Source organism: Zootoca vivipara, chromosome 4 (genome assembly GCF_963506605.1).
Source record: "Zootoca vivipara chromosome 4, rZooViv1.1, whole genome shotgun sequence".
In the NCBI taxonomy this organism is placed as follows: domain Eukaryota; kingdom Metazoa; phylum Chordata; class Lepidosauria; order Squamata; family Lacertidae; genus Zootoca; species Zootoca vivipara.
This window is the reverse complement of record NC_083279.1, coordinates 31,267,460-31,292,719: the sequence shown is the minus strand read 5'-3', so window position 1 is coordinate 31,292,719 and position 25,260 is coordinate 31,267,460. Positions and strand designations below refer to the sequence as shown.

Here is a 25,260-nt window from a genome sequence, read left to right as displayed (position 1 = left end):
CTGTGGTGATGCCAAAATGTTTTTTGTGCCCCTCCCCCATTGTTTCCATGTCTTAATTAAAAAAACAAAACAAAATTGAATTTTCTTTTACTGACTACTCTGCTGTGATACTGTGATGGCAGAAACCATTTGTACCACCACAAAGATCCCCCTCAGATTTGTTGAGTTTAAAGGAAATGGAGTGGTTTCATCCATTTGGCCACATCTGCTTTTGCTGTGCCCTCTTTGACATGCTGTTCATTGATGACTGGACCCATGGGTCAAAATGTCCCTGAGTATGAAAAAAGATTAACCATTGCTGGTCTACAGCATGATGCAGGTCATCTCTACCTGTTATGGATTTTGCCAGTTGTTTAAAGTTATGTTTGCTCCTTATAGAACCAAAATGACTGCCCAAGTTACCTTGGAGGACGCTTTGTCCAATGTCGATCTCTTGGAAGAATTGCCACTGCCAGACCAACAACCATGTATTGAGCCCCCTCCATCATCCTTGCTTTATCAGGTATGGCATCTGCAAAATGAAATATTTGTTGACCTGTTTAAGACCACCATTTGAATAAACTTCTTCAAGACCTTTGATCATTTTGGTGTCTTATTTCCTTTCATGCAGCCAAATTTCAACACCAATTTTGAAGACAGGAATGCATTTGTCACAGGCATTGCACGATACATCGAACAGGCAACTGTTCATTCTAATATGGTAAATATTTTAATTGTGTTTTTCTTCCTTCCTGTTTCAGTGGGGTCCCCGAGTGGGGAAAGGGTAGCATGGTAAAAACTGAACGATTTTCTTTTGTCGGGATCTGATTACAGTAGAAGGAAGTGGGAAATTATGCTATTATGTTTATTTCAACCTGGAAAATTCATATGGCGCGCTTTTTTGGGAAAAAAGTGTTAAACTATATGTGTATATTCTGGATATGTTCTGGATACTTTTCAGTACTTTCACCTGTTCTGTGGTAGAAACTTTGTCGTAATTTCATTCTTTTATTTTGTGTGTGTATGTGTATTTTCTCAGTTTGTATCATTGTGATTATTTAGGTCCAACAAATAAAAAAAAAGTTTATTTGAAGTTCTTTAAATGTAAGTTGTAGGAGGAGGCACCAGAATATAGAGGAAGCTTAAAGGGGATAGAGTTAACTCAAAAAAGTCTGAGAAATGCTGACCGTAGACTGTCTTGATCCTTGATTCTGCTAAAATAAGCCGTCTTGTGTTACATTATTCCTTAGTTATATACTGGATTGGCAAGTTTCACTGCTTAGCCTTTCTTTTTACGATTTAAAGGGGAAGGCTTTGATGGCTAGAGCTGATGGGTGTTGTTGTCCAAAAACACCAGGCTAGGGAAGGTTGGTCTAGGATGCACGATTCTCACTTAGGATGCTAGAGGTCCAAGGTTCTTTGTCTTTAAGGGAGGGGCCATGTTTTGTAGCATTCCGAGGCTCATTCCCTGGCATCTCCAGTTTTGAAAGGATTGGGTAGCAAGCAATGTGAAAGACCCTTTGTGTAGGACCCTAAAGAGCTACTGCGAGTCAGAGGAGGCAGTTGGCTCGATGGACTAACAGTCTGACCTGGTATAAATAACACAGTACTCTGTTTCTGCAGTTGGACTGTTATATGATTCTGCTCAAATGTGAGAGTTTAGTATTGGGCACATACCAATTAAGCATCCCAAGAACCTTTTTCTCCCACCGTTGGTTAGGGGATAGTATTCATTCAGTAATTTGTTGAAGCCGTAACCATTATTGTTGAAAACAAAAGATTTGGCTATGTTCCTAAGCACAATTACTTGGAAGAACCAGGGCTTAGAATTCCCAGTTGGTGCTGTTCAGAGCTGGAGAAATAGTCAAAGCAAAATTTTGGTCGGTGTTCCGATGAAAGCTTTTAGCTTATCTCTTCTGAGATGCCAGACAGATGTTTTATTTCTCATTCTTTATATTGCCGCTAGCACCAGTAAACTTCCGTGTGCACCTTCTTCGTCGAAATAACAGCTTTTATTTTTATGACAGAACGAAATGTTGGAAGAAGGGCAAGAATATGCTGTCATGCTGTATACATGGAGAAGCTGCTCAAGAGCCATTCCTCAGGTAAGGTCGCATGTCTCAGTGTACAGGGATCACTTCCTATCTTTTTCTTGGATGCTTTCTCATTCTTGCAGCACACATATTTTTTACTGCAATAGGGGACAACGTTACAAAATTCATGAGGAAGTGCTGTGCAGTGGAAAGAGGGCAGGTGCTGACATTGGAGATGATCTTCCTCTATTTTAGTAGGACTAGAAGCAGAACCAATGTGAAGCTGTACTCACCCCTCTCTCGGTCTTTGTAAGAGACACCACAGACCTGCTATTGAACTACTAGGCAAGCCCTTCCCAGGGCTTGACTCAAGTGTGTTGCATTGGGTAAAATAGTTATTGAATCAAGTGCTCGATAAGAAGCTGTGTTATGTGGCATAGTGTAGCTTGCATGTTTTGAAATAGATATTTTTGTGTGCGGAGGTTAACTAGGTGAGGAAGATGTGTATGAAGAATATATACCGTAATCTGACAAATTCTGCCCTCCCCATTTCAGGTGAAATGTAATGAGCAGCCAAACAGAGTGGAAATTTATGAAAAAACAGTGGAAGTGCTGGAACCAGAGGTCACAAAACTGATGAATTTTATGTACTTTCAGGTAAATGATATTGGTTGCTAGCTTGATGGTTGTTCTGCTTCCCCAGTGCTTTCCATGATTGCTGCTTTTTCCAGCATTCTTCCTTCCTCATCTGCCTTGACCGTTCCATGGTAGATATGTGTGGTATTTATTACTTAATGACTGGTTCACGTGGAGAGTCATTTTGTGTATGGCAGTGTATGGACAAATCTGATCACTACAACCTGTGGGTAGCACTCTTACTTTCAACAACAACAACAACAACAACAACAACAACAACAGAGATTTGTTTTTATCAACAGAGAAATGCAATCGAAAGATTCTGTGGAGAGGTGAAGCGTTTGTGTCATGCCGAGAGGAGGAAGGACTTTGTGTCTGAAGCATATCTGATCACTCTGGGAAAATTTATCAACATGTTTGCTGTTTTGGATGAGCTGAAAAATATGAAGTGCAGCGTGAAGAATGACCATTCGGCCTACAAACGGTGAGATGCTCTGTGGGGCTGGGGGCAGCGTTTTGTATAGTTGGTTTATGTTGTTACTGTGAATCATGCCAACTAGTACAGAGTTTTAGTATCGTGTTTGCTATCACTGACGATTGGTCCTGTTATCTAGGGATGATGGGAGTTGTAGTCCCAAAGCATCTGGAGGGCCGAGTTTGCCTGTGCCTGGTCATACCTGTTGAATTAAGGCTACTTCACCGATTGCGTGGTGGCAAACATGTTTTCATCTCCGAATACCTCTGTGGCAGGTTGCTGTGAGACATACTAGCTTCCTAGCATACATGCCTATAGAAATATGTAGAAAAATGCAGTCATTGTGTACACATATTTTGACAGTTTTATGAGTACATGTGAAGTATTTTGTGTATCATCAGAAAAATTATAATATGTCGGACAACCCTCAAGAGTGTTTATATACTGGAAACATACTTCTTTTGTTTTCAAACCTCTGTTTGATAGAGGCTCATTCTCTGCAAGGAGTTTCAGATTAAGTCTTCTGGCAGCATTTACCCCTATGGAAAAGGAAATAATTCTTTTTCTCTTGGCATATGAAGTTGCCTATAGCACCACAGGACAATGTGGCCACAAGATGGCACTAGTTGTTTGCTGTATGCTATATTCACATTTTGTGTATACTTGTAAAATATATATCTCCCCACCCCACCCCCCCAAAAGGTATAAAATGTGTCCTGGAAAATATTCTCACAGTGAGTTGAAACAAGAAGAGGTGGGCTCAGGTTAGAAATTGCACAAGATTGGGGCATAGCTGTCAAGTTCCCCCTTTTTTAAAGGGAAATTCCCTTATGCTGAATAGGCTTCCTCGCGAGAAAAGGGAAAACTTGACAGCTATGGATTGGGGACTAGTGTCAATGTGACCTTCTTCTTACCTGTTTCTTCAGGAAATGTGCATGAGGCAGATGAGAGATGACTTTTGTGCGTGGATATCTCTTTCTGGAGGGGTGGAATACAAATGGGTTGCCCGTTTTGAAATTGCGTTTCTGTTACAATATGCCTCCATGAGCATCTTTGCAAAAGCACCCCCAATGGTGATAACTGTTGGAGAAAGGTTGGAGAAAAATGTTGCACTGGAAAATGCATTAATTCTGGTGGAACCTTCTTAGAGCTGGGGGCTCAGCCTCGGAACAATTTCAGTGCCCATATCCGGTTCTGAACCACGTCAATAGAGAGCCTCCAAAGCATGCTTGTTGAGGTACAGTCCTTCATTTCTGGTGCACCACAGTCTGAAGCTTGGGGGCAGAATCCACTATCTCATGGCCAGATATTGAGAGTGTGCTGGGGGTGGGGGTGGGGAGAGGGCATGGAATGCATGAGACATTCCATTGCACATAAGTGGCATTCCATTCTGCTCATGGTGGGACCTTGCGAGTCTTGCCAGGTCTGATTTTATTTATCACAAATTTTTATAAGCCGCTGAACATCACAATAATACCATAGCAGTATACACAAAAAACCCTCTGTAAATAAAATAGATGAGAACATAGATTAACTGCTCTTGAGTGAACTCATAATTCTGCGGTAGCTTATAAAAACCCCCAAGAAATTAAAGTTAGCAACCTGTTAGATGTAAACCATGGCAGAGCCTTTCTAACTTCAGTGGGAAGTGTCTTCTGCCACTGCAATAAGGAACCTAGTCTGAGCTACAATGGGATGGACCTGTGGCACATTGCACTATCATAAGGAAGCAATCTTATTTGTAAGGAGGTTTTAGCATCAGCACAGCTTAAAAAATAAAATCAAGCTGGGTTCATCAGATGTTTGAGCTGCTGTCTTCCGAGTGTGTTATCTCTATGTTCTGTGCCTTAATGCTGCAGTCACCTGCAGTTCATACCTTAGGACTTGCTTCTGTGAAAAAGTGCATAGGTTTGGGTTCCTTGTAGGCAACAAGCACCTCTTCCTCTGAGATAACACCTGCAAAACGATGCCCGACGGAAATGTGCCAGGTGGTTAATTATGATGTTAATTATGATGAATAGCTTCGTTAATCCCACACTGCTCTTTTCAGAAAAATCCCATTCTGTGCAGCGGGGAAGACAACCACCTAGTGTCTGAGTGTAAAACCGCGTGCAGTTCAGGCTGTGCTGTTGCTTTTGGACTTCTTAAGGGTAGTGTGTGAGTGAGAGGGGGTGAGGGTGGGGAAGCAAAGAGAGAAGGCAGTTTTCTAGGAGCTCTGTCTTCAGATGGCAGCTGAAAACGACACACCCAGCTAACTCCCACTTTAATTATTTGTTTAAAATTGGTAGTTTGGATCTGCACCCCTTATGGGTGTGTAATAAGTTCTAGGAGGTTTCTTTATTCTCTTGCCTGCATGGTTTGACTTGTCTTAAGTGAGATGCCATTCAATCACTGAGTGTTATTTCACAACCTTTTCCCTTTGCTACCTGTATGACGTCAATCTATTAACTTCCAACCATAAACGAAGTCCTTGCCTCTCGGTGTATTTTTATATTGTTGCATGTCTTAAAATTTGCTGTCTACTCAAGAGGGGTGAATTAGAAATATAAAATAAGCAAATATTTCAGCCTAAAAAGGAAGGTGAAAAAAAGAAAGAAGTTCAGGAAGGAAAAAATGAAGTTGATTTTGGGTGCTGTTCTTGACACACACCTGCATTCTGCGTGGTTCGTCAAGAATGATTTAAAAATTACCGTAGGTAGTTACTGCTGAAAGTTGATTCCAAAGTAGAAGTGGCTCCGCCTAATTACCCTGTCAGAACTGATCCTAATGGAAAGCCACTGTTGCAGGATCAGTCTCCATGAATGCGCCAGTTGCCCCTATGCTGGCAACCGTGAGTCACTTGCATCACAAATTATTGCTGCTGGAAAATAATGACAGAACAGAGTGTGTCGGGACAACAACCTGAGTCTCCTGCCCACTGCACTCACATATATTGGTTTCTACATTGCTCATCAAGGTGTGACATTGGATCCCACACCATAGTGTGCATGCATTTGCACATGTGTGTGCTGGCTTCTTCTCTAGCAGCAGAAAAGCTAGTGGAGGCCAGCAGAAGCCGTCTTTATCCAGTGACAACGAATCATTAATGTCCTTAATTCATACACTTGGCTTTGCAGTAATGTGCTTTCTTGCAGGGGCCAGTGACATAAGGGCTCTCTGTCTATCGTTCTTGCAAGATTTAACTTCTTTTTTCCTGTTTCCTTTGAAGGGCTGCCCAATTTCTGCGTAAAATGGCCGATCCTCAGTCTATTCAAGAATCCCAGAACCTCTCCATGTTTCTTGCTAATCACAATAAGATTACGCAGGTATGTTTTTAAGTAAACAAAACTATGGTGTCATCATTACCTTCTTATTCTTGTACAGAGCACGGTATCTTACGTGCTTAATAATATAATAAAATCCAGCTATTTCCATATGTATGAGTTCCACAAATATTCTCTCTTGATCCCCCCCCTTTGCTCTATACAAAGTTAAACTGGTTTCTGTTCTAGTCTTTACAGCAACAACTTGAGGTGATTCCTGGCTATGAAGAGCTGCTTGCTGATATTGTGAATTTATGCATCGATTATTATGAAAACAAAATGTATCTAACGCCTAGTGAGAAGCATATGCTCCTAAAAGTAAGATATGCTGCTTGAAGCATTTCAACATGGGGGGGGGGGTTGGAGGGGAGAGATGCTGGGTGAGCATTGAAAATACTCTTGAAATGCTAGAGGTTTGTTGTCAAGTAACTTTGCATAATTGGTATGCTCTTTGAAGTATTTTCAGCCTCTTTTATGTATGTGACTCCCTCCCTCCATACTTCTATATGCACAGGGACTAAATGATTTTAATGAAGGGGGTAGAGAAAAGGCAAAAATGGAATTAGAATGTTTTTATGTCATTTTGTCATATTGGGTAAAAGATATGCAGAGGCAAATCTATCATTTGCAATGCTTAGTGGAACTAAATTGCTCAGCATTCATTATATGGGCTTTTAGCTAAACGAATATAGTAATGTTGAAAAAAGCAATGTATTTGTCCCCAGGAAATTTTCGGCACTGTGCCTCCAAATGGCTCCGCATGGTTTTTAGCCAAATGAGTATACCGTAGTAATTTTTAAAATGTTGGAAAGGGTAGTTTATTTGTGCCTAGGAATCTTTTTGCAGTATATCTAGGACTGCACAGGAAAACTAGTATAACAGCTTTCAAATCTGATTACCATACAGTCATACATACAGTCATACAACCGCAATTTGTTTCGGGGAGCCGGTCGCTCCCCGAGTACGTTGTAAATGGAGCGGCTCTTCTGCACTTGCGCGAAGCGGCAATAGAGCGCTTCTGCACATGCGTGCACTGCGCAGATCACTTCTGCGCATCCGCACGCTGCGGAACTCGGATGTAAACACTTCTGGGTCCATGGCGGTCGCAATCCGATCGGTCGCAAACCGCGGCGGTCGTAAACTGAGATATGACTGTACTTGAATAATTTGAAGCATTTATCCTTCAGGTGCTTATAGCTCTGAAATGTAGCAGGTAAAATTTGCTGGGATATTCTATGGGTTCCAGAACTTATTGTGCTTATTCTTAACGTATTCGACTGTGTTTTATTTAAAAAAATCCAGGTGCCTACTTCTATGGCCTCTGGTGAAGCACAGTCTTACTCTGTGTTTAGAGTTAATGATTGATTTTAATATTTTAGGAAGGATAGTTTTGGAATTCACTTGCTTCTGATATCTCCCAAATATATTACAATTATGAAAACCTTAAATTAGAAACTGGGCTCTTATCAGAGAAGCTTCAAGATTTCTACATGAACAACTTCCAGATGACTAGGTCCGAGAAAAATGTATATGTACAGAGAGCATCATGCATATACCTCTCTGAAATTTCATGGTTGTAAAAATGATCAAAATTTTATCTTGGAAAGACTTGGTGACTTCAGTGTTTTGTTCTGGACATCAGTGGTTGCCATATTTGGGTCTTGGATGAAATCTCCCCCAAGTCTGAGTGGCTAGTCACCTGGGATATATTTTTGTCCTCCAGCACTGAGAAGCAATTTATGTCAGCACTAGCTGATCCTTGGGGGAAGAAAAATATCCCCATTGAGTTGCCGTCACGAAGAAGGCTGCGTCATATCTCCATGGGCTTCTGTTGATGGTGGGACCATAAGAAAGCTCTGTTGCAGATCTTAACACACAGACAGGCTGATAATGGAAAGAGGTGCTCCTTCAGATTCCAAGCCAGTTAGGGCTTTTATAAGTTAATGCTAACTGATTGAATTGTGCGAAGTGCTAACTGTGTATCTGAAGAAGTGTGCATGCACACGAAAGCTCATACCAAAATATAAACTTAGTTGGTCTTTAAGGTGCTACTGAAGGAATTTTCTTATTTTGATTGAATTGAGTAGCCTATATGGCACTGGTGCAATACACTAGCTGCAGCTTCTAAACCATCATCAAATAAAGCCCTGTATAGAATACATTTTGGTAACCTGATTTGGGAGGCTTCCAGATCATAGATAGCTATGACCAGGTTATATTGGACCAGGAACAGGCATAGCTGATGCCCTAACTGTAGCTGGAATTAGTCACTGTGAGTCACAGGAACTGGGCTTTTGGTGTCCATGTTTTATCAAGGAGCATCCCTGAGGCACAGCACCTCTGCCATGTCAGGATTCATCCTTGGTTTATCAGCCATCATGTCAGCTCATCATGGCCTCAAGGCAAAGGTCCAGCATGACTCTGGGGGTACTTAAATAATAGAAAATAAAGTGCATATGCATAATTAGAAAAGAGAGTTTGGTCAATGGTAGAAAAACAAAGAAAATGGTGAATCATATTTATGATGCTTGTGCCATTATGTTCTAATAAACTTTATCTATTTTGAGGAAGGTTTGCAACATTTTGTTGCTTTGAGCATTGGTCAAGTTAAGAATCAAGCAACAGGTCTTAATGTTATTTTATTCTCTTTTCAGGTAATGGGTTTTGGTTTGTATCTGATGGATGGCAGTGTTAGTAACATCTATAAGCTGGATGCCAAGAAAAGGATAAATCTGAACAAGATTGACAAGTTTTTTAAGGTTGGTTAAGAAGGTTGTCTGTCTTTTGAAAAGGGAGTGGTTATATATTACTTAGGTACGTGGTTGGTTGGTCACCTGAGTGACTAGGCATGCGAACTTTTCTGGCTCTGATTACATCATGAAGGTGGTTTCCTACCTATGATTCTTAAAATACATAGGTTTGTATCCATTGATGTCTTCCTTTTTGCACAATGATTTCTGCTTGTGCAATGCAACTTCCCCCCCTTTTCATACCTTCTGAAGTGTTTGGGGGGCCTCCAGAACCAGAATGGGGGGGGGGGGTTCAAGGGGAGAGGATGTATTATTGTGCAAGTATATATTGTTGGATGCAACCCACTATATTTCAAGTTGACAGCATGTCCAGATGACAAATTCCCCGCTGCTTAGTGTTGCCCTGATGTTTCAAGCCAGATGTGTGTGTGTTGAAGGCACTATTGCCAGCAGAAGGTGTTGGTTCTGTTCTGGGAATGTTGTAATTTGCCAGCACAAACCGCAGCATTGTTGTTGTTGTTTTTGGTACCTTTACAAAATAATATTCTTTCCACGGAGAGTCATGATTGCATATCACAGAATTGTAGAGTTAGCTTATGTATTTGCTGATTGTGTGGCTAAGTCCTGAACGAAACCAGAAGGTGCACATACGGTAATTAACTTTGTTTAATTTGTTTTCTCTCGAGTCCAGCAGCTGCAAGTAGTTCCACTGTTTGGCGACATGCAGATCGAACTGGCGAGATACATTAAGACTAGTGCTCACTATGAAGAAAATAAATCTAGGTAAGAACTGAAAAGACATGCTAGTTTCCTTTTTACAAGAACTACGAAATTGCTCCAAGTCATTCTTGCAGTTCACGTAAAGAAAATTCATCTGTGGGGCATGGATCTCTTTGCCATGGGACTGTATAAAATTTATTTTAGTAATTTCATGCTTTCTTTTCTCTTTTTTCCCTACCCTAGGTGGACATGCACTTCTTCCAGCAGCAGTCCCCAGTACAACATCTGTGAGCAAATGATCCAGATAAGAGACGACCACATGCGTTTTATTTCGGAACTGGCTCGTTACAGCAATAGTGAGGTGTGTAGATTAATGCAGGACACGAGTCTTTGGATGAAATCGGGTTTTATATGCACCCAACCTGTTACATTAGCAGTCCTAAACGTAAAAATGTGCCCCTCTTTCTTGTACAGACTAGGTAGCGTTAGTCTTACACTTGCGTGGTGTCAGTAAAACATTTGCACTCTTTTGAGTGGCAAAGTGCTATTAGTGAATTCTAAATTTGTGCACGTCAGTTTTCTAACAAGTTCCATACCAGGTTTTTTAAATACGGTACTTCTTTAAAAACAACAACTAGACACAAGTTTGTTTGTGAAAATATTTAGCCTGGAAAGGCAGCAAGCCATGTGATGTGCATTACCAAGGATTTAATTTGATCACAGGGTTCATTTCTTAAGTACTGTACAGTATATTTCAGCCTCAGTTCTAAAATTTGTAAAGTAAGGTGGAGAAAGAGCACATTGGTATATTTAACTATGGGTCTTTCCGTTCCCAACCCGCTTATTAAAGGGAGAGAGTTCCAGACCAGAGGCAGCTCGACCAGCGGGGAAAATAGTGGTGTAAATGCTTGTTCGTCATAAATTTAAAACACTACTCATTTAAAGTACATGTCTCCCCCACAAAGAATCCTGCGAATTGTAGCTTGTTATGGGTGCTGAGAAAAAGGTAAAGGACCCCTGGACGGTTAAGTTCAGTCAAAGGTGACTATGGGGTTGTGGCGCTTATCTTGCTTTTGGGCCTAGGGAGCCGGTGTTTATCCACAGACAGCTTTCCAGGTCATGTGGCCAGCAGGACTAAACCGCTTCTGGCGCAGTGGGACACCGTGATGGAAACCAGAGCACACGGAAACCTTCCCACTGCAGCGGTATCTATTTAGCTACTTGCACTGGTGTGCTTTTGAACTGCTAAGTTGGCAGGAGCTGGGACAGAGCAACAGGAGCTCACCCCGTCACAGGGATTCGAACCACCGACCTTCTGATCGGCAAGCCCAAAAGGCTCAATGGTTTAGACCACAGCGCCACCCACTTCCGTGGGCGTTGAGTGGACCAGCATGGGGCTACACTATGGGGAAGCAGCTCCAATATTGTAATATGGAAAGTGAGCCTCAGCGTGTTTTTTATAAAGGTTTGAAACCCAAAAAGCACACACAGATGGTTATGTTCTGCACTCTAAAACAATTCATGTTTAGTCATATATGCACTGCATGTTTTAACAAGCATTCTTTTCATTACAGGTAGTGACTGGATCAGGCCGCCAAGAAGCTCAGAAGACTGATGCTGAGTATCGGAAGCTCTTTGACCTTTCTCTCCAAGGTCTTCAACTTCTGTCTCAATGGAGTGCACATGTTATGGAAGTGGTATGTGCCGGGCAGGCTGTGGAAAGTTCTAAAGAGTAGCAACTGGGGGGGGGAGTGGAAATGTTTTGTTTTCACTGTAATCTTTAGATGGCATATTATAGAGCAGCATGTGATATTCTGTTTGTACCCTTACTTGGATGAGTTAAAGATCTCAAATAGACTCAAAGCTATTATGTGGAAGATATGTCTGAATGTCACATTTGCAGGCTGTGAAGGAGTTTTTCCGCCAGTTGAGTTGGTATGAAATCTTTGTGGGGTTTTTTGTCCACCTTCCTCTTAGTAATATTTATAGCAGAATATAAGATTAAAAGCCACTGTTTTACTGTTATGGCCATTTTGCAGAAGCCACTGGAAACACTTCCTTGTGGAAGAGTTTCCCATCATGCAAGTTTCAGTGCCAAAGCTCCATGTGCACACGGAGAAGCTTGCTTCTATATTCACGTCATCACTTTATTTGTTAGCTTGGGGGTGTTGATCTTCCTATTTTAGGGCTTAGCACAGGCATCCCTAAACTGCGGCCCTCCAGATGTTTTGGCCTACAACTCCCATGATCCCTAGCTAAGAGGACCAGTGGTCAGGGATGATGGGAATTGTAGTCCAAGTCCAAAACATCTGGAGGGCCGAAGTTTGGGGATGCCTGGCTTAGCAACTGTTGATCTAATGAAATGCAGTTGCCTGTTCAAAAGCACAATAGTATATAAGCTTTCATTCAGCCTTAGTGGTGTATTGCAGCTGTTACAGTGGTTTCTCAGTTCAATTTTTGTTAGTTCTGGCCATTCTTAACCCCCTTCATCAATTGCAGTATTCTTGGAAGCTGGTGCACCCAACAGACAAATATTCCAACAAAGATTGCCCGGACAATGCAGAAGAGTACGAAAGAGCAACACGATACAATTATACCAGCGAAGAGAAGTTTGCTCTTGTTGAGGTAAGAAAGAGAAACTGCCCTCTGACCAGGATCACCCCCACCTCTTTTCTCTTCATGACTTGTGCTTTGTCTAATTATGTGAAAACCAATTCCCTGCCCCCCCAACAGGTTATAGCGATGATTAAAGGGCTGCAGGTTTTAATGGGGAGGATGGAAAGCGTCTTCAATCATGCCATTCGCCATACCATCTATGCCGCGCTCCAGGATTTCGCCCAGATTACGCTTAGAGAACCATTGAGACAGGCCATCAAAAAGAAGAAGAATGTCATCCAAAGGTGGTGGCTAACGCGCTCTCGTGTCATTTAGCTTTTCTTTCAGCCGTGCAGTATTTGTTAAAAGAAAACATAGCTCCTGAGAGCATCTGTTAAAATGCAGTGGGACTGTCTTGAATTCTCCCAGTGGAAACTTGAGAATGTTTTTTTGGATGGGATCTGCAAAACCTGCTGTGTGCAATTGCTCTCCCTCTCCTGGCCACCCGTATTACCCGGCGTCCTACAGACCACACGGCCCAGCAGTTGTGCAGTATTGCCGGAGCTTTTGCAACTGGTCCAAGCAGTTATGACAGCTCCAAGGAGGCAGTTGCAAGCACTCTCGTGCCATACTTCCCGCAGTTGCAGATGAGCTACTCTGCAACTGTTCTGGCCAGTGATCAGATATCAGGTGGCAATGGACTGGCATTATATGCGTGTCATTAGTTAGGAAAGTAGGAAGAGGATGCTGTATTCATATCTCTTAGGCAGGGCTTGGTAGATTGCCTCCTTAGTGAGGCTATTGGGAATTTGTTTCCTCCCAGAATTGCAGTTCCCTAGATTTCTTGAGAGAAAGTAATGGCACAGTCACTTTGCATGTTGCCTATGCAACAAAGCTAAACCATATATATCCAGTAACATTTTCCTTCACAAGGGTCTACATCACAGTTGCAATTTTAATAATCACCACCACCATAACTTTATTATTTATATGCCCCCCCCCATCTGACTGGGTTGTTCCAGCCACTCTTGGCAGCTTCCAACAAAATACTTGAAACACAACAAAACATCAAACATTTAAAACTTCCCTATACAGGGCTGCTTTCAGATGTCTTCTAAAAGTTGTGTAGTTATTTATCTCCTTGACATCTGGTGGGAGGGCATTCCACAGGGCGGGCACCACTACCGAGAAGGCCCTCTGCCTGGTTCCCTGTAACTTCACTTCTCATAGTGAGAGAACTGCCAGAAGGCCCCTGGAGCTGTAACAGCACTTCAAAGTGTGAAGGGGCCTCTACACATTGAAGAAACAGCAGGCCTGTACAACTTGTCCAAGGACTGACATTCTACAGCTTCCCTCCTCCCTACAACACCCATGTGTTGAGTGCGGGCATCTTAAGGGGAGAGCACAAGGTTCCAACCTTCCACAAAAGTTTATGCACATGGATGTCTGTGTGTTGGAGTGAGGGCTACAGATATTCATGCTCAGTGTGTGGATGTTGGAGGCAGGTTTAGGAAGCTACTTGACCCTGCACTGTCTGTGACCCCCCTGTCCCTTTGACACAAGACCCCCCCACCCCTTGATGCAATGAAAGGTGTTACTTGCACTTGAATGGTAAATCTAAAGAAACCTGCTGTGTCCTCAATTATTTAAAAGCAGAGGTTTCCAGGCTTAAGAATTCACAAGGATATGGAATGTTTGCTTTAGCCATTCCGTTGGTGGAAAATGAGGCGTCTTCTCGATATGGCAGTTTCAGCCATCTGAGGAATGTGTGGTGCCTTTAAAATGCATGTGTCAGGATGCTTGTGGTTATTATGGAAGAGTTCACACTTCTATCAGGAACTCACATGCCCTCTTGGATCGTGACTAGCGTTCTCCAGGCGATCAGAAAGACTGTGTGCGACTGGGAAGGTGGCCGTGAGCCGTTTAATGACCCTGCGCTGAGGGGAGAGAAGGATCCCAAAAGTGGCTTTGATGTCAAAGTCCCGAGACGAGCAGTGGGCCCCTCCAGTACCCAGGTAATTTCTCTCTCTTAATTCTGGTATGTGTGTCACTGACTTGATACAGGAATTACTGTGGAATGAACCCATTTAAAAAGATTAGTTATATAAATCCTGTGTAAATCTGGATTAGTAAAATAAATAAATAAATCTCATGCAGGAGTACTGCCATTTTAATTTTCTATGCTGATTATTCCTTTTCCGTGCCCCTCCCACAGGCCTTTCCTTTACAGCATGTACCTCCTGTGGGATTAATACTTCTATATTTAAATTCTGTTTTTACAAAGTTTTAGTTGTTTATATGCCTGATCTTCCTGCACTTAAATGGTATATACATGTTTTCAGTATAGTATACACACACATAATGACTTTTATCTGCCTATGCCTACTGTGGTTTATTGCTGGGGTATTCTCTTCTGATAAAATCTTTTCTTGGCTGTTTCTACTTGTGTGTAGAGATGGGAGAGTCATTTGCTCTGCTTGCATTTTAAAATGTGAACCTCCCTAACTGGCGTTTCCCAAACCAATCTGTGAGCTGAAATGCAGCTACCTATTGAACTTCACACTCTTGAAGTGCAGTTCTGAAATCTAAAACGTGCAGAAATTTAAACCTGTACAGAAGTACCTTGCAAATTGAATGGAAGTCCGTTCAACTTCCAAAATGTTTGATAATTAATTAATAATTTGAAAACTGGAACAATCACTTTTGGTTTTCGATCGTCTGGGAGCTGAAATGTTTGAGTTCACAAGCGTTTGGCTTCCGCGGTTCCACTGTATTAGGGAAGACTGCACAAAAATGTGTGTATTAGTAGAAACAACATACAAATAATGTACAAAAATGCATCAGGGAAAATTGCAGGCAGAATGTGTGTACAGTATTGGGCCAAATGCACAATAAAGCACATTATGATTTTAAAGCTGTGTTTAAAACAAAAATCACAAAATGACACAGCAATTAGGAGTGTACTGAAGATCAGAAAAATGAGATTCAGAATCCAAAATTGGCAGATCGGGCCATCTGTACTTGTGAGTACAATTAAACTGTTTGTTTTTATTTTTTGTGATTATAAAAGACATTTTAGTCATATAATTTTATTTAACAGGACTTACATACTGCTTAATCATCAAAACCTCTAAATGTGGTTTATATAAAATATAATACACACATCAAAATTACCAATAAAACCAGATGTTAAAAACGAATCTAAAAAAAATCAAAATATAAATAAAACCAGTTTTTAAAACAAACATTAAAATCACATGTCTGTCAGGTTTTCGTGTCTGGTTAGGGTTGCTTAAACAATAAAACAGTTTTTAGCAAACACTGGAAACATTGTGGAATTCCAAAATGTAAATGTTGCCACTCAGAAGGATTGATTCCTTCCAAGTGTGGAATGAACGTTATTTGTCATATCCCAGTTCTGCAGATTGAAGTGGTCGAGTGGCACATATGGGATAAACTGGTCCCAAATCGTTGACGGCTTTATTTACCAATAGGAACACCTAGTAACTGATCAGCCTCCCGCTGCAGATCTTTGAGCAGAGTTGCAATACACTGACAAAATCTCACTCCTGCCAAGCAATGGTGCTGCAGCATTCTGCATTAACTGCTGTTTCTGGACCCAAGTGCTGCAAAGGAAGCTCCACTGAGGGTTCATTGCACACCTTGGTTTAAGAACAGTCCGGTTTAAGAACGATTTGGTTTACAAACTCTGCAAAACTGGAAGTAGTGTCTCGGTTTGAGAACTTTACCTCGGTCTAAGAATGGGATCCGAACAGTGGAAGGGCACCAGTGGTGGGAGGCCTCATTCGGGAAAGTGCGCCTCGGTTTAAGAACGGTTTTGGTTTAAGAACGGACTTCCGGAATGGATTAGGTTCGTAAACCAAGGTACCACTGTAATCCCAATTTTGAAGTCACCGGTGCCTGGACCACTGTGGTAAATCTATCCCATCCCAGGAATGGCCACGCCTGTCGCATCAGCCTCAGCTGGTAAAAGGTGATCCTAGCTATCAAGGCTACTTAGGCCTCCAGGGGGAAGAAACTACACAGAAGCACCTTTAAGGATGGCAATTGGCAATTGGCCAATTTCTTATATGCAAGAACCATTCATTCACAGCACCTCTTGTCTTCCCAGGATTCAGGCTCACCTTATTTTCTATCCTCTATCACATCCCTGTGTTTGGGCACCATAGCCTTTCCTTGATTCAGATGTTGTGTAGAATTAAGACCCAACTCTCTTAATGACTGCTCCAAATGGCTTCGTATAGGTATTAAATATTATTTGGGATGAAATAGTGACCTGTGGCACCCCATTGCATAACTGTCAGGGAGCTGAAAATCACTCTCCTAATGCTACTCTCTGGACCTGGTCCCAGACATAGGACAGGATCCACTGCAGAACAGGGTTCCTAATCCCCATCCCATGAAGGGGATCCAGGAGAATTCCATGGCCGATCTGTAAGGTGTCTGTGAATTTTTTTCCTGCACCGTCTCTCCACCTTTTGCATTAAGCACCCCAGATTGGGTAGCCATATTGCTCTATTTACTATTTTAAAGGGAGATCTCATACATCTGACTTTATTGAGCAACACATAACTACCCTTAATGTGAGGAGGAATGTAACATCATCATCATAATCAATATGCCACCCTTCATCAAAAGATCTCAGGGCAGTTCACAGAATAAAACACAAGATAAACACAAGTAAATAACTAAGCCAAAACAAACAAAAACAATAACCCCCCCCAACAGTCTTGATTGGTTAGCTGAAAGGGTTAGTTTATTGATTCCCCCTCCACTTCCACAAAAATCCAATATTAGGAAAATTCTGTAATAATTGGAATATCTGATAATAGTAGCTTCTTCAATATTTTAAAACTCAGTTAAAAGTTTAAACACACAACGTGGTAAATGTGTGACTTAGCCACAATCCTGAGATGGTGACCATGTAAACAATAGCATTTTGGATTTGTTCATCATGAACCCATGCTGTGCTGTGAAAGAGTTTTGAAACTTTAAAACCTTTCAAAAGTAGATTGTGATGTGCAATGGAGACAGGTGGGCAGGGAAACTCTGAAGTTCAGTGGTTGGGGGGGGGGGGAAGACTATTTCTTGTTGCTGCAATACTGTCGGTGCAGCTGAAGTAGCTCTATAGATTGTTGTATAAACTTGTCGCTGGTGTAACCCCCCCCCCCAACCTCCCTGTGGTTCTCCTTTTTGCAGTCTGTTCCACCCTTCTCTCTTCCTTCCTTCAGCTCTTCTTTCTCATAGTATAGCAGCCTGTTCATTTTTGAGAGATAATAACATTCCAAACACAACAGCCTTGGAGCCATCTTGCTGTGTGGTTTTGTGCATTGCTGCTATTTATTTAATGTATGAATCGCTTTCCCATAAAACATTCCAAAGAGATTTTAGTGCTACAGCAGGTAACATCTTGCTGTATTGCAACTAGAAATCCTTGTAATTGGGGAAACAAATTCCCAGTGAATTTTGCCCAAGACATTGTGTATATGTTATGACTTGTAGGGATACAAGAGTCCAAATGGCATCTTCTTATGGGCGGCATTCTCAGCCTTTACAAAATGAACAGGCAAAACCACAAACCTGTCCACCTTTGATGTAGACCAGGGTGGCTTCTGCATATTTCCCTGTTTTGCTATTCCTGTCTTAACAAACTAATATACATTTCTTCTGGTTTTGTATTTTCTCCTTTTCTTATTTACCCATGTGGTTTGTTTTTTTAATTAACGGACTCTCTCTTCTTCCCCCTTTTTTGCCTCTTCCTTTTCTGTTGGTTTTTAGCTCTACATGGTCCGCACTATGGCAGAGTCCTTGAACTCTGCTGAGCTGTTGAAGCAGCTCAGATCTCTGGGAATGGAAAAGTTATTGCATGTGATAAACAAGTTTCTGAGGCAGTCCTACATCTATCCCACTCTTTTAAACTATGGTGGTAAGGCATTACTTATTATTTTTTTAATAGTGTGGTGACACAAACTGTTCCATTGCAAATTGTGGGGCTTCCTTCTTCTTCTTTCTCTTTCTCCCCTCACCGCCTTAGGTTTAATGACTTTTGAACTTCCTTATCAGGTTTCAATTTGAAGTGGAGCAGTCTTTTCGTTGGGCAGTGTGCATCCGTAATGCTGAACTAATGTTCCATATTGTGTTTTTCCCCCCTGTCACAAATGTTCTGTTCAATAACACAGCTTTACATGGTGAGAACCATGTTAGAGTCCCTCATTGCTGACAAAAGTGGCTCCAAGAAAACTTTGAGAAGTAGCCTTGAGGGGCCCACCATATTGGACATAGAAAAATTCCACCGAGAGTCTTTCTTCTACACTCACTTGATAAATTTCAGTGGTAAGATACACAGATGATCAGTGTCCAGCTTTAGCATGTCCTAATACCTCTAACATAACCTGGGAATATGTTTCCGATTTTGTGTGGCTTACTTTTGTTTTAAAACGATGGCCTGGCTGCTCTTAGACGCTAGGATTCTGTGCGACATGGACCCCTTGTCTAATCCAGCAAGGCACTTCCTATGTTCTTAATGTGCTGGAACATTGCAAATAACACTGGAATTAAGAGGTTAGATGCTTCATAGGCTTTTCCAGTTGGCACGACTTTCCTTTCTTCCTTCACAAAAAAATTCAGCATAATAAGAGGTCCCCAGGTGGCGCTGTGGGTTAAACCACTGAGCCTAGGGCTTGCTGATCAGAAGGTCGGTGGTTCGAATCCCTGTGACGGGGTGAGCTCCCGTTGCTTGGTCCCAGCTCCTGCCAACCTAGCAGTTCGAAAGCACGTCAAAATGCAAGTAGATAAATAGGAACCGCTACAGCGGGAAGGTAAACAGTGTTTCCATGTGCTGCTCTGGTTCGCCAGAAGCGGCTTTGTCGTGCTGGCCACATGACCTGGAAGCTGTACGCCGGCTCCCTCGGCCAATAATGCGAGATGAGCACGCAACCCCAGAGTCGGTCACGACTGGACCTAATGGTCAGGGGTCCCTTTACCTTTAATAAGAGGTCCCAGTATTGAAATCTGCTTAAAATGGCAAAAAGTGTCTGCTAAGTCCTTTTTCTTCTTCTTCTAAAGAGAGAAACCTAATGCCATGCCTTAGGTAAAACAATTTTCTTTGTTTTGGCTGCCATTCTCTCTACTGTTGGCTGTAATCGGAAGCATGTTTTTTTAGTGGATTCACCTACTGACATGTCTCTAGTCTAGTCGTACCACGTTGTGTTGTCTTTCCAACTCATGCTGTTACTGGAACTCTGCTTTGGATGGGAGGAAGAGTTTATTCATGTTTATAGTGTTGTCAAAGCGTAATGCTCTTCTCTTTCATTAGCCCTAGTGCCCTTGTTGTGCTTCCCGAGTTCAGTGATTCCCAAACAGTGAATTTAGGACCCTCTAGTACCTTTTGAAATAGGTCCACCACCAGCAATAGTGGGCTAGCACAAATCAGGATGACAACAGAGCAGACAATCTTTGCTCATTTCTGCCAGCTGCAATAAATGTCTATAAAAGCAGGGCTTCCTATATGCGCACATCAGACAGGTTGCTGGAAATTTCTCTGTACCCAGCCCTTGTAAGTGAATTGCCAAGGCTGAAAAGGAGACTCCTTAGAGGTCTGAGGTATGCACTTTTCATAACTCTTAACAAAAGTTTGGGAATCACTGCTCTAGTCGACTGAAAACACTGCTGCTATGACGAGCCGGAAGGAACCTTCGACATATCTGATAGTGTCTTACGAGCAATTTCACATAAATTGTACTAATTTTGATCAGCACATACCATATGGAGTGAGAGAATTCCACCGCTTAATTGAGTGAATAGAAGGATGACAGATGTTGCAAGACAGTCCCCTCTCTTCTGCACTTCCTTATTAACCAAAGCCAGGAAATGTGGCATTCATGGCCCTAGCACAAGCTGGGAGACCAGTTTAGAATGTGTGGGCATGCATGTGTGCGCCCCTAAATTGTCTAGTTGGCCATTCTTCCAGTAGTGTTTTCAGTGATGAAACCATTTATGCTTCTGCTGGGTGGTTGTTGATAGCAGCTGTATTTAACTTTGTAGGTTCTCCATTTGAAAACCGGTTTTGGTTTCCTTTCCATGCATAACTCTAGTCACCCTCTTTCACTTTTGTTTGTTCATTCATACACCACCTGCACCGCTAGAATAGTGCTGCTTCTGTGTGTACGTGTGTATTTTCTCCCTCACAAGAGAATTGATTCGGTATCCTTTCTTCTTTCATAAGAAACCCTGCAGCAGTGCTGTGACTTGTCCCAGCTGTGGTTCAGGGAGTTCTTTTTGGAGTTGACAATGGGCAGAAGGATCCAATTTCCCATCGAGATGTCTATGCCTTGGATTCTGACCGACCACATTTTGGAGACCAAGGAAGCATCGATGATGGAGTAAGCCTGATGAGATTCTATCACTTCTTGTTGAGTAGTAGATGCAGAAAATTCCTTTTTTATATATAAATATAATATTTATTAGTTTTTTGTACGTAAATGACATAAAACAATTCAAATACATTTTACTTTCCAGTTGTTAACTTATAACTCATTTGATTACAAATAATGTCAAAACAAATAAAGCGCTGATGTTACATCTATACTTGTATTGTTTAATTTATACATCCTGAAAATAAGATATAACCCTTCCCCTTCCCCTCCTATCCCCCCCATCAACTTCCCTTCTTTCTTCTGTTTTCTTTAGTCTTCCTTATGGTTGCGTTATTCATTTCTGCTTTCAAATAATTTTCTTATATTATCCAAATTTTGGCGTTAATTACAGCTATAGTATATCACTTAGATTTTTATATAAATAAAATCAGTAAATTAATAGTAAATAAAAATAGTATAAACTCTCCTTCTTTTAGAATTTTGCTTTCCATTATGAGGTATTAGCCTAATCTACTTCTGCGTGCGTAAGCCACTCGTTTTATCAATATAGTCCATAAATTTTCTCCATTATTTCAGAAACGTTTCATCACCCTGATATCTGATTCTTGCTGTTAATCTGGCTATTTCCACATATTCTAGCACTTTCTGCTGCCATTCTTCTATAGTTGGAAGTTGTTTCTGTTTCCATAACTTTGCAATAAGCAGTATTGCCCACGTTGTTGCATACAGGAAAAATTTATAGTCATTCTTCTCAATATCTTCCCCGACCATCCCCAAAAGAAATGCTTCCGGTGTTTTCTTAAAAAATATCTTAGTATTTTTTTCCAGTTCATTATAGATACCTTCCCAAAATACTTTAAGATTTTCGCATTTCCACCACAGGTGAATAAAATCGCCATCTTTTACACCACATTTCCAACATTTTTTTATCACCCGTTCTAAACATCTTTGCAAGCTTGGTCGGGGTAAGATACCACCTATACATAATCTTAAATAGGTTCTCTTTCAACAATACACTTGCCATAAATTTTATTCCCATGTTCCAGAGTTTATGCCATTTTTGAAACTCAATATTGTGGCCCAGGTCTATTGCCCAATGGATCATGACATTTTTAACTGCTTCATCTTTGGTATTCCATTCCAGCAAGTATTCATAGACCTTAGTTATCATCTTAGTACTATTTTGGATAATCATTTGGTCTAGGTCCGATGTTGCATGCAAGAAACCTTTAGTCTTATTATCTCTCAGAAAGATATTGTACAATTGGTGGTATTCCAACCATCCTGCTAGGTTCCCCTTTATGTCTTCATATGGTCTAATCTTAATTATATTGTTGTCCTCTACAAAAAGGTCTCTATATGTCAAGTAGATGCAGAAAATTCCAATGATGATGAGATCAGAGACTTAGTGGGGTAGTCTAGGTAAGCAGAATAGGAACCTCTTTTTCAAGTAAGAAATTGAAAGAGGACAGGTGGCCCCCAGAATTACCTCCTGGGCTAAGGATGGGTTCAGCTTTAGTTTTACCAGTCATTTCCCTCTTTTTCTGCTTGTAACATTCTTCCTCCACTTCTAACAACCACTTTAGAGCTCCTTGGTTTGGTTCAGAAGAGCTGCTAGGGTACTAGATTGCTAGTGCTCAAAAAAGAACACTCTTGACACATTCTTAGCTACCTCTAGTCAGTCTTTGTGCCACAGACATTCCCACGGCCTTTTCGTTTTGGGTAATGTAAGTAATATTGGAGCATCCCTTCTTCCCACTTGTAGTCATGATGGTTGGAACTGGAGTATTTCTAGATTGTGACTCATCACCAGCCTTGCACAACTATATGCTTGCTAGTTACTAGAATTTTGGAATGGATAACTTTTGTGTTTTGTTGATGGCCATTTATACACTCATTGTATTCACCTGTGGCAAGTCGTTTTATTATTATTGGTAAGGTGCTGGGTTGTTATGTCAGGGGACAGGAATATTTTACATGTGTGCCTGAAAAAAATAACATCTTCTCTATCTTCTCTTCTTTTAGATACGTTCTGTATTCTTTGGATCTTTATAATGACAGTGCTCACTATGCACTTACCAAATTCAAGAAGCAGTTCCTCTATGATGAAATTGAGGCAGAGGTAAGATAATTGAATCTGTGCTGATGGTTGAAAATCTGTTCAGCGTCAGCACATGTGAGTGAGTTTATTATTAGGTAAAGGTGAAGAGATAGCCGTGAGGAGAACCTGAGTGAATGACAGGCACACGAATTCATGTTCATAACTCCATAATTTGCATGCAGGGAACAAGCAGTAGTGAATCTAGCACACAGACATTCCTCATGTCCAGGTCATTGGAACAAGATTTCCTGCGATCCATTGCCACCCATGCATTATATTACTTTATTATTAAATGCATATTAATTGCCTTCCTACTCACAAGAACCTCCAAGACAGTGCACAGTTTAAGCAGAACAATGCAGGTTAAAAACACCTATTAGAACGAAGCCGTTATTAAAACCAGAGAGTGGAATTTACAGCCCATCAAAAGCCAGGTGGAATGAAACAGCTTTTACAGCCCACCTAAAGCTGCCCCAGCCCTAACTACCCCAGGGAGGGAGTTCCACTGTTGGGCATTGCAGCAGAAAAGACCCAATCACAAGTACCGACCAAGCTTCTCTGGGTGGTGAGTTTAAACTGACTCCATTAAGGAAGCATTGTGCTTGAAGCTGCATGGATGTGCGAAGGCCCATGCAAGCATAAGAAACTGCCTTATACTAGGTCAGACTGTGCCTCTCTAGATCAATGCTGCACATGCGTGCTGCTTGTTGGTGTCGATGTGTATGGGGCTCAGGGCAGTCCTGTTTCTCCCCCGCTTCATGCACACACACTCATTGCCTACACCCTAAAAGGGTTCCTGATGCAAATGGAAAACGTAGTCTACAGAGGCTTCTATAGAGGCTGTAGAAGTAGATTTCCAAAGGAAAATGTGCTTAAGTAAATACCGTGTTTTAACTGAGCAATTCATATGTTGTATCTTCAGGTCAATTTGTGCTTTGATCAGTTTGTCTACAAGTTGGCAGACCAGATATTTGGATACTACAAGGTGATGGCAGGAAGGTAAGTAGTCGTGTTAAACAACTTTTTAAAGTGTTCATGTTATGATTTTTTATATGCAGCTTTTCATCAACTGTTCATCAAATGTTCTCCCTTTCCAAATAGCCTGCTTTTAGATAAACGGTTAAGATCAGAATGCAAGAATCAGGGAGCAACGATTCCCTTGCTAACATCTAACCGGTATAATACACTCCTAAAGCAGAGACATGTTCAGGTTAGTAAATGTATGGCATTCTTGGACTCTTCCCCCCCCCTCTTAATTACCCCTCCTTCAACCCCACTGTGTTGATGCCTGAGGCCCATCTTACAATTGCTTAAATGTTTGAGACACAAGCTTGTTTTTTCGATCAACTTGGTTTTGGAAATCTTTTGACAAAGTCTTTCACGAAAGGGTCTTAAAGTAAACCTAGCAGCTGAGTGGGTTGTTTTCAGTCCTGGTTTAAGTCACTGGTTTGATTAAAGTTTCCAGATTTGTTTTCTGAACAAGCAAGCATTCTAACTGGCTGCAATTAAAATATATGCATGCAATTCAGGAGACTCCTTGGATGGAAGATCGAGCAGGATCCTACTGTAGGTTGTCAGATGTTTCTGACTCCCTGTGTAATGATAGCAACGAATAACAAAAAGGTTTCGTGCTTCCACCCAAATAGGCTGCTGAAATGCAGAGAGCTTGAAGGGAGAGGAATCGGGATTGAATTTGGATGTGGAAGGACTTTAAGCTGAGTTCTGGTACTGGAAACCAGTTCCTAGACCAGGCATCCCCAAACTTGGCCCTCCAGATGTTTTGGGACTACAATTCCCATCATCCCTGACCACTGGTCCTGTTAGCTAGGGATGATGGGAGTTGTAATCCCAAACCATCTGGAGGGCCGAGTTTGGGGATGCCTGTCCTAGACTGAGCATGCCCTTTGAGGCACCTTAATTCTAAATAATTGCTCCCACTAAATCAGGAAGGGGGAACTTTGACCCCCCGATGTTACTGAACTGTAATGCCCAACATCCCTGGCCATTCCTGATAGGGCTGATGAAACAACATCTTGAGAGCCGAAGGTCCCCCACCCTTGCCGTAAATGAATGCTTAAGAGTATTGCTGTCCCACTGAGCCACTGTGTTGCACCAGTGTCCAGTTGTTGGACTGGTTGGGTTTTGTTCTAGACCCTTCAAGCCTGTAGTCTACCCATCTTCTGATTTATACTCCTCAGGACCAGAATACATAGCCTCTGCTCATGCAACCCATCTACCTTTTTGCACTACAGAATTTAGTCTCCGTAAGATAG

General features: G+C 41.6%; 1 protein-coding gene across 2 annotated transcripts in view; it reads left to right on the top strand.

Moving 5' to 3' along the window:
- Window positions 1-25,260, top strand: part of CYFIP1 (cytoplasmic FMR1 interacting protein 1) — a 61,654-nt gene that overhangs the window by 9,194 nt on the left and 27,200 nt on the right. The window contains exons 2-20 of one of the 2 annotated variants that reach the window (XM_035116313.2): window positions 379-502; window positions 611-700; window positions 2,007-2,084; window positions 2,568-2,669; window positions 2,951-3,132; window positions 6,332-6,428; window positions 6,615-6,743; window positions 9,080-9,184; window positions 9,867-9,958; window positions 10,139-10,256; window positions 11,470-11,592; window positions 12,395-12,520; window positions 12,629-12,795; window positions 14,358-14,505; window positions 18,691-18,844; window positions 20,736-20,892; window positions 22,912-23,008; window positions 23,910-23,986; window positions 24,089-24,197. In XM_035116313.2, the coding sequence (XP_034972204.1) occupies window positions 386-502; window positions 611-700; window positions 2,007-2,084; window positions 2,568-2,669; window positions 2,951-3,132; window positions 6,332-6,428; window positions 6,615-6,743; window positions 9,080-9,184; window positions 9,867-9,958; window positions 10,139-10,256; window positions 11,470-11,592; window positions 12,395-12,520; window positions 12,629-12,795; window positions 14,358-14,505; window positions 18,691-18,844; window positions 20,736-20,892; window positions 22,912-23,008; window positions 23,910-23,986; window positions 24,089-24,197 (2,268 nt within the window). In that variant the 5' untranslated portion in view covers window positions 379-385. Of the gene's footprint in view, window positions 1-378; window positions 503-610; window positions 701-2,006; window positions 2,085-2,567; window positions 2,670-2,950; window positions 3,133-6,331; window positions 6,429-6,614; window positions 6,744-9,079; window positions 9,185-9,866; window positions 9,959-10,138; window positions 10,257-11,469; window positions 11,593-12,394; window positions 12,521-12,628; window positions 12,796-14,357; window positions 14,506-18,289; window positions 18,438-18,690; window positions 18,845-20,735; window positions 20,893-22,911; window positions 23,009-23,909; window positions 23,987-24,088; window positions 24,198-25,260 lie in introns of both variants that reach the window. The other variant, XM_035116314.2, reaches the window with a different exon arrangement.